Genomic DNA, 9,891 nt, shown 5'->3' with positions numbered 1-9,891 from the left:
ACTTGTGTATTGTGGGTGCACGCTGGTCTGTGAGTACCTGTGTACTGTCTTGTTGAGTATTAGTGTCAGGAAGCTAGTTGTTAGGTAATTTGGACTGGGTATAATCTCTAATCCTCATTAAATTAATAGGTACGATGACTGGCGGGTGTGGAGAGGCGACTCGGTGTACATCTTGCGGCATGTATACTTGATCATCTGATCGAGGGCAAATACTGCTGTGCAAAATGTAAGCACAGTGTTTCCCTGGAAGCCCAGGTTCTGAATATGGGGAAGCAACTGTCAGCACTGAGAGGACCCTCCACCCGAAATGAGAGCCAGGAATGTACACGGCAGGTGCTGGCAGGGGCCAGCACAGAGGTGGGTGGAGACAAAGAGGTGCAGGCACTAGCAGAGAGTAGATGGGTGACAGTCAGGAAGGGTAGAGGGGCAAGTGCCAGGGAGGCCGATCCAGGGCTGGAGCATCCCAATAAGTAACAAAGACCTGAAGTGCCGAACTGTATGTTGTCTGCCGGGCACTCAGGTTTGGCACATCACGGATCTGGTGGACAGATTACTGGGAGGGGCTGGGGAAGACCCAGCTGTCATGGTGCACGTTGGCACCAATGACAAAATCAGAGGCAGATGGAGTGTCCTAAAGAATGATTTTAGGACCTAGGCTTTTAGCCTAGGCCATCTGTATGTAGAGCAACAATTGTTTTTTTAGATCCTCAGAGAGTCCTTTGCCATGAGATGCCATGTTGAACCAGTATGACAGAGTGAGAGCGATAACACCAAATTGAACACATGTGTTCCCCATACACACCTGAGACTTTGTAACGCAAAAGAGTCATATGACATTGGGGAAGGAAAATGGCTAATTGGGCCTAATTTGGACATTTTCACTTAGGGGTGTACTCACTTTTGTCACCAGTGGTTTAGACATTAATGGCTATGTGTTGAGTTTTTTTGAGGGGACAGAAAATTTACACTGTTATACAAGCTGTACACTCACTATTTTACATTGTAGCAAAGTGTAATTTCTTCAGTGTTGTCACATGAAAAGATATAATAAAATATTTACAAAAATGGGAGGGGTGTACTCACCTTTGTGAGATACTGTTATATATATATTATTATTTATTTTAACGATGAATTAAGTTGCTTGCCTAAAGTTCAGCTCTAATTTTTAATGTTTTATGATTAATAATATAGGTATGTTTATTTATATAACATTTTAAACATCATCTCATAATAGGACTCTAAGCACACTGTAATATTTAGCATTTCTCAGCAAAAAAAAATATATATAGAAATTTAATCAATTTATTATATGAATATATTAACAAAGCTGAAACTACAAGAGGGAAGAAATGCAAAATAACAGGTTTTACAAAGTGAATTTATTTAAAATAGGAATGAAATGAGTGCACACCAATTAGAATAATATAAGATGAATTATTTAACATGATTTTTTTTACTTACATGTTTGTTTTAAAAGAAATGATATAAACATTTAAAAATGTGTATTTAATAATTTCACATTTTAAGTAAATAGTTGAACAAATTTTTAAATAAAGAATTTAAAAGCAAAGAAAAATATTTAAATAATGTATTTTGTAACTGGAAGTTTTTTGCACTCAGTAAATTAAAGTAGTAGTGCAGTAATAATATTAACATTTATACATTAATTTAAATCAAAGATTTAATCACTCTAAATTTCTCAGCAAATGTTAAAGCGGAGTTCCACCCATTTTTTCTTTTATTAACGTGTAGCTACTGACTTTTAATAAACAGACACTTGCCTGTCCCACGGCCCAGCGATGTGGCCACCTGGAGCCTCACTCCTCTTCCCCTCCTCTCCGCGGCGCCGTCATAGCAACTGTGGGCACCCGGCCATGACAGCTTACGCACTGCGCTCTGCTTTTGGCCAGGCAATCTTCTGGACCTGTGACGTGTCCCAGAAGATTACAGGGAGGGAGGGGCTGTCTAGGGGGAGAGGAGGAGTCGACTAGGAGTTAAATTTACTTTTAGATATGTAATTACAAGGCTAAGCTAAAAAAGGTAAGAAATTAACACAAATAAGTTTTATTTTTATAAACTATATTAAAGTTGAAAATGTAAATGATTGGGCACATAGTATAACAACTCAGACATCTAACATAATACATATTATGTTTATACTGTATACAATCATTTAAATGATTTACTTCATCTTTTTTCTAAAAATGAGAATTAAAGAATTTAAAATGAATATATTTTAAGAAACAAAATCTAAATAATGCCGTTTCTAACTGTAAAAAAAGGCACGCTTTGTAATCTTAAGTATAGCCATCTGCAGCTGTTGTTTAGATTTTGGATAAGTCTGTGTTCAACCAACCGTAGACAAAGGAACCACAGTGGTGCTGTGTTAACCCTATGGAAGAGATATGGAATTTGAAAATCCTATAAATAAATTAAATTAATAACGTTAACGGCTTACTTCTGCTTTTTGTATTCATATTCTTTTATAGGAAGCACAAGTGGAGAAAGTCTTCTGTCTGCTGGCCCTACTTGGGGTTCTGAATATGGTCACCAAAATAAAAATGTAGGAGGCTAGAATGAAAATGAGGCAGCTGACTCCAAACACAACCGCTGAAAGTGTAGCCAAGATGTCGTTTATGTGGGTGTCAGAACAAGAGAGACGAATGAGAGGTTGAACCTCACAGTAGAGGCGCTCTATGGACTTTTTACCACAAAACCAAAGACTTGTTGTGAAAACAGTGTTGATCGTTGAGTTTAGAATTCCACTTAGCCAAGCAAGTGCTGCCAAACACAGGCACACCATCCTATTGATGATGACTGTGTAGTGTAAGGGTCGACAGATGGCCACATAGCGGTCACAAGCCATACAAGCAAGAAGAATACATTCACTGGTGGCACACAGTGTAAATAGGTAGACCTGGATGATGCAGCCAGTGAAAGAGATCACATTGGTTCCTCTTGCTAGTGAGAATAATATATTGGGTATTGTGATAGATGTATAACACATCTCTAGTACTGAAAGGTTAGATAGGAAAAAATACATGGGAGTTTGGAGCTTATTGTTTACTCTGACTGCCACAATAATAAGACTGTTTCCTACAACAGTCATAAGAAAGATGATCAGAAAGACCACAAACATCACCTTGTTCCACTTAGAGAAATATGAAAATCCAAGAAGGATGAAATCAGTCATAGTGGTCAGATTGTGCATTACTACTAAATTATATAAAGCTTCAAACTGTTAACAATTAGATTTATGAAAATAGGTAAAATTTGTTTAACCTGAGAGATAATTCAAAAAGGATTTGTGGAGTGGCTTTTTACATAATTTCCTTTTTATTTTATTATAGCAAGACAAAATATACAATCTTATTGTTTTCTACTTCCAGCCAGGTAAATATGAAATATTGCATAGTAACATTTTAACACTCTTGTAAGCCAGCAGGTGCACCTTTTCACTTTTCACCTTTGTTTACAGGCTATATAGCTCAAGCTGAACCTTACATCTAGTAGTGAATAACTCATCAGCAGTGACTATTATTTTGTATGTTTTAGTTTGAAGTTTCAGTCAGAGAAACAGGGCTCCTAAAAAATGTGTAAAAAAAAATCATTAAAAGATAAAATAATACAAACAAAAACAACTCAAATATGGAGCCAAAGACAGTCACCAATGGTGAACCACACAAAGGCACTAGCAGCGCTTTGTTTTTTTAAAACATAAACATAAACAAAACTAAATATATCAACCTACACCCAGTAAGAAACCTTATATTATAATTAATTTCAAGCCGAAAGCGTAAATACTGTATGTTAGTTGAACTTAAAGCGGGAGTCCGTCGGGAGTTCCGCCGTTTTTTTTTTTTTAAAGCCAGCAGCTACAAATACAGCAGCTGCTGACTTTTAAAATAAGGACACTTACCCGCCCAGCGCGCCTGCGATGTCAGCACCCGAAGCCGATCTCTCGATCGTCTCTTGGGTGCTGCCGCCGCCATCTTGGGTATGGGAATCAGGAAGTGGAGCCTTTTGGCTTCATTTCCCGGTTCCCTACTGCGCATGCGCGAGTCGCGCTGCGCAATAAGGATGGACCCGCTGCCTCTGGGATCTGTGTGTTTCCCAGCAGGCAGCGGGGGACTTTCGGAAAGGGGTGTAGATCTACGCCCCTTTCCGCAGAGAGCTATCCCGAAAGTGGGTGCAGATACCTGTACTGTACAGGTACCTGCACCCCCCTCCCCCCTGAAAGGTGCCAATTGTGGCGCCGGAGGGGGGGAGAATTCCACTGAGCGGAAGGTCCACTTTAGGGTGGACCTCCGCTTTAATACATTTCTCTATGGATCACTCTGCCTATATATTTCTCATATTCAATAGGCATATGTCTATTCATATATTTGGTTGCAATACAAATGCAAGAAACAAAAAATTCATTACATATGCCAGAAATGAAAAAACTGTCAAACGATCGTTCAATCAGGTAAGCTGCATGACTAGGGCGTAGTCACGCAGCTTACCTAGGGCGTAGTCACGCAGCTTACCTGACTGAACAATCGTTTGACAGTCTACCCTTCCCGGGAACACTGCGGACGGCGGTGTAAGGTTAGACCGGACCGATCGTAATGTGATTTTGTATTTTATGTACTATTCAAGATGTTGATTTTGTGAGTGCGCATTTTTATGAGTTTTTTTAATATAAATAAATGTTTTGATACAAATGGGATTACGCTATGTAGTTTTCTTCATTCCTTCACATGTGCAAATCACCTTTTAGAAAAGTGACTAATATATAACCAAGGGGATATATCCGATGCCTTGTCATATGTGAGAGCTGAAGATACGATCGGTCATCTGTTAATAAGAGATGTGCTTTTTAACCAGGGTCTTCTGGTAAGTGCATAACCTATAGGGATTTGCACAGGAGGTGTGGTGGTGGACTACAGAGATTCTGAATGATCTGCTAGCAACATTTGCCACTTTTTTACTTGAAGCACTTTTTTACTTGCAGTAATTTTGCTGAATATGAACTATTATTGAAACATTGATGGACTTTTTTTGTTTCTGGTATATGTAATGAATTTTTGGTTTCTTGCATTTGTATTGCGACCAAATATATGAATAGACATATGCCTATTGAATATGAGAAATATATAGGCAGAGTGATCCATAGAGGAATGTATTGAGTTCAACCAACATACAGTATTTACGCTTTCAGTTTGAAATTAATTATACTATAAGGTTTCTTACTGGGTGTAGGTTTATATATTTAGTTTTGTTTATGTTTTAAAAAAACAAAGCGCTGCTAGTCACCATTGGTGACTGTCTTTGGCTCCATATTTTAGATTTTCGAGTAATATAGCAGCAGCTATAGTTTAGTACTTACCGTGAGCGATAAGGGAGTGGGATTTTTAGTTTTCTAATATCTTGCTCATATTTCTTTTAAATAAAAACTACTGACACCATCCACTGCCTTACTGACACCAATTTCTACCCTAATGACACCGTCCACTGATCTACAGAAAACCATCAGTATATATACACATGCGCATACACATATGTATTTCAGCTTTGAGGTGATCAACCTAATGCAATAGGCTGTGCACGCCTATGATCATGATGATAATGATAATATTTTTTCTATACTTTTTCTGTTCTATGGGTGCTTCTTACATTTAGAGAAGAAAGGTGAATTCAATTAACATTTCATATTTTCTTCTGTATGTTAAGATTGTTACAAAAATAAATTCGCTAATAATGAAAATATATCTCAAATGTTAGTAATGCAAGACTTGCCTAGGTGTAAAATATTTTGATATACAATACAGTTAACAAAAAATAAATAAAAAATTGGCAGACTAGGTGGACTACTCAGTCTTTTTCTGCTTTCATTTTTCTACGTTTCTATGATTCTGGTAGTTTGCTTTGTCAGCTTGAATAGAAATATGTAATTGTAAAAGTATTGAATCTTCCTGAACTAACCCATACAAATTATTATGATAAAACAAAAAATGTAAACCTCACCTGCTTTTAACAGAAAAAGCAACACAGCTGAGACTATTGGAGAGAGAGGCTTATGTACAGAATATTGTAGACTTGGAAGATTCCCATTAGGACCCTTGAGTCCCTCCTGAATATGTTCTTTATAAAATTAGAAATAATGTAAATAAGACAATGCAAAACACAAAGCCCATAATGCATTTTATTAAGATAGTCTAATAATAATAATAATAATTATTATTATTATTATTATTATTATTATACAGGATTTATATAGCGCCGACAATTTACACAAAGCTTTACAACATTAGGGCAGACAGTACAATTACAATACAATTCAATAAAGGGGTGGAATCGGAGAGCCCTGTTCGTTAGAGCTTACAATCTAGGAGGGATGGTCAAGTTATACAAAAGGCTAATAGCTATGGGGGATGAGCGAATGGAGAAAATAGTGCAGTTGTTAGATGGAGGAAGGATAGGCTTCTCTGAAGAGGAAAGTTTTCAGGGATCGCCTAAAAGTGGATACATTTGGAGACAGCCTGACAGATTGGCGTTCCAGAGGATGGGCGAGGTTCGGGAGAAGTCCTGGAGGCAGATATGGGAGGAGATGATGAGGGAGCTACAGAGCAGGAGGTCTTGAGAGGAACGAAGAGGGCGATTAGGTTGGTATTTTGAGACTAGGCTAGTGATGTAGCTGGGTGCAGAGTTGTGGATGGCTTTGTAACTTTGTATTTTGAATTTAATTTGTTGGGCAAGTGGCAGCCAATGGAGGGATTAGCAGAGATGAGTAGCAGGCACTGTGCGGTTTGTAAAGTGGATGTGTCAGGCAGCAGCATTCATGATGGACTGAAGGGGGATAGTCTATTTAAAGGTAAGCCAATGAAGAGGGAGTTGCAGTAGTCAAGGCAAGAGATAACCAGGGAGTGAATCAGGAGCACTGTGGTTTCATTGGTTAAAAAGGGACATATGAAAAAAGCAAAACACTGCGCTACTTAAATCAAAATAGCGGCTAACATTCAAACATACAAAGTTAAGATAAGTGTTAAAAATAAAATGTAGCGCTAAACAAACATTAAATTCAAAACACACCTTTTTTGAGTAGGTGTGAGTGACCTATACTCAACAAAGAAAAAACTATTAGGCTAATTAGCAAGCAAGTGCAAACCACACTATGTGCAGAGATATAGTCCCTGGTGCTATATAAAAAAAAAAAAACAATAGTGCATGAACAATATAATCATATTATAGACACATGACGTGGATCCTAAAAAGAAAAGAAAAGTATTGCCAGTTCATCAATCTGTACACAAGTCCACTTGTATGGAGAGAGAGTGGCCAATCTTCTCAAATAGACTTTAACTCAAAGTATCCACAAGACACTTCACAGCAATCTGTTGGTCTATGGGGGTACCTGTAGATGCAACAATCGGAAGATAAAAGATGGATACGCTTACCAGAACAGTTGGACCCGCATGCCATACGACAATGGGTCAAAAGAGCTTGTTAATCCCAACGGATTGCACTCCAACTCCTGGGGAGAAAGGGTCTCAGTGTGAAGTCCTCTCAAAAGCATCAGCAGTACCAAATCGGAACAGGTGAATCCGATGATTACCAGCCAGTAGTTCACATATTCAGGGGCGAAGGTACCTCAAGGACCCAATGTATCTCACTTTCAATTCAAGGGTTCGTGCAGGTAGTATATAAATGGGAAGAGGAAAAAAGAAAAAGGCTCCGGATGGTGTAGGTCAAAAAAAACAATAGGTTTTAATAAAAAAATACGTATTATACAAATATAAAAAGTGATCACAAAAACAAAAATTTAAATGAACTAGAAACAAAGCAATATGGGGTGCAAGTAATGCTGCCCGACACGTTTCGACACAAGTGGTCATCCACAGGGGCTTACTCTGTCCCCCCACATTGCTACTATATAAATGCTTTGTTCTAAACCAGATCCACCCATAAGTGGGTGGAACAGGAAATTGAAGTTAATGAAGGTAAATAGAAACATGTGCATAAGAGCATTCACTTGCAGACTTATTTGAGTCAGGACGAACGCACATCCATATTCACAAATGAGCCCCCCACCACACACGCTAAATCCCCAATCCAAGTATCCACAGAGACCATAACATTCAGGGCAAAGCACAAAAAAAATCGGCCAAAATAGCACAGACTTATACACTCGTAACCTCTATATATTGTGTCCCCAACCAGGAAATGGATAAAAGGCACTTCCGGGATGACCAGACTAAATACCATAGTGAGCCACAATGCCAGGGGACATCTGTGCATACAAGCACATATATATAAACTTGCAATGTATGAAAGTGTATAAACCCATAACATCAAAAGCTACATAAATGCATGAAGGGAAATATAATCAAGCAAACAGTGTGTGTAACGAATTGAGAGGAAGGGAAACGAGATGAATTGTATTGTGCACCTCTCCACTCCCACAGCGGTCACATGACTGCTAACACTCAGACGGTCACGTGACCCGAGGGGGGGAGGGATCTCCGTAGTTATGGCGATGCAACGCCATACCACAGGCTTAACATTGTTCAAGGACGTGCGCCGGCCCACATGTAGGCCGGGCACGTCCGTCCAATTACGCCGCAATATGGGGACACCTCATTGTGGGCTGACTGTGGCCACGCCCATCCCCAGCACTTCCTCCTATTGTCTATGGAAGTTAAGGGACTGTGGCTCGGATGCACTTCCTATGGTGCATACAAGGTGTGTGACTCCATATTTGGAGTTGTGGTTGGCGTCACGACGTGTTTACTATGTCGAGATGGGGGAGGTGGGGTCCGTTCTGATTGCAGGACGTGCCTGGCCTGCCCCCACCCAGCCCTTCATGGTTGCCGCCTCGTTCCTCTTCATCCCTTCCTGTGTGGGGGTGGCTTGCCGTGCGGTGCGGTGGGACGGACGTGCGCGGCCCTCTTGTGGGCCGGCGCGTGTCCGCGGATAATGTACGGACCCTCGGTATGACGTCATGGCGTTATATCGCCATGGCTACCGATACTACATGTTGTCCCCCCTTCTTTCAGGTCATGTGACCCTATGTGGTGTCCTGTCATAGGGGGGTGGTTCCTCTTGCGGCGTAATTGGACGGACGTGCGTGGCCTACATGTGGGCCGGCGCACGTCCTTGAACAATGTTAAGCCTGTGGTATGGCGTTGCATCGCCATAACTACGGAGATTATGTGCTCCCTCCCCCCCCTCGGGTCACGTGACCGTCTGAGTGGCCGATTTTTTTGTGCTTTACCCTGAATGTTATGGTCTCTGTGCATACTTGGATTGGGGATTTAGCGTGTGTGGTGGGGGGCTCATTTGTGAATATGGATGTGCGTTCGTCCTGACTGAAATAAGTCTGCAAGTGAATGCTCTCATGCACATGTTTCTATTTACCTTCATTAACTTCAATTTCCTGTTCCACCCACTTATGGGTGGATCTGGTTTAGAACAAAGCATTTATATAGTAGCAATGTGGGGGGACAGAGTAAGCCCCTGTGGATGACCACTTGTGTCGAAACGTGTCGGGCAGCATTACTTGCACCCCATATTGCTTTGTTTCTAGTTCATTTAAATTTTTGTTTTTGTGATCACTTTTTATATTTGTATAATACGTATTTTTTATTAAAACCTATTGTTTTTTTTTGACCTACACCATCCGGAGTCTTTTTCTTTTTTCCTCTTCCCATTTATATACTACCTGCACGAACCCTTGAATTGAAAGTGAGATACATTGGGTCCTTGAGGTACCTTCTCCCCTGAATATGTGAACTACTGGCTGGTAATCATCAGATTCAGCTGTTCTGATTTGGTACTGGTGATGCTTTTGAGAGGACTTCACACAGAGACCCTTTCTCCCCAGGAGTGGGAGTGCAATCCGTTGGGATT

The 9,891-nt window shown here is 40.1% G+C and overlaps 1 protein-coding gene across 1 annotated transcript; it reads right to left on the bottom strand.

Annotated features, from left to right (window-relative positions):
* Positions 1-2,473: 2,473 nt before the first annotated feature.
* Positions 2,474-6,041, bottom strand: LOC143987368 (olfactory receptor 10C1-like). The gene is made up of 2 exons (XM_077486035.1): positions 6,010-6,041; positions 2,474-3,585 (listed from the first exon to the last, which is right to left on the bottom strand). The coding sequence occupies exon 2, from the start codon at positions 3,209-3,211 to the stop codon at positions 2,474-2,476; it is 738 nt and encodes a 245-aa protein (XP_077342161.1). The 5' UTR covers positions 3,212-3,585; positions 6,010-6,041.
* Positions 6,042-9,891: the final 3,850 nt, after the last annotated feature.

This window comes from Lithobates pipiens, unplaced genomic scaffold, assembly GCF_037356315.1.
Source record: "Lithobates pipiens isolate NorthernLeopardFrog02 unplaced genomic scaffold, aLitPip1_a1.2 Scaffold_1, whole genome shotgun sequence".
NCBI classification, from domain to species: Eukaryota; Metazoa; Chordata; class Amphibia; order Anura; family Ranidae; genus Lithobates; species Lithobates pipiens.
The sequence above is the reverse complement of the archived record's forward strand: the minus strand, read 5'-3'. Positions and strand labels throughout refer to the sequence as shown.

Coding starts and splice junctions, on each gene's coding strand:
- LOC143987368 (XM_077486035.1), bottom strand. CDS start 3,211: ATGCACAATCTGACCACTATGACTGATTTCATCCTTCTTGGATTTTCA.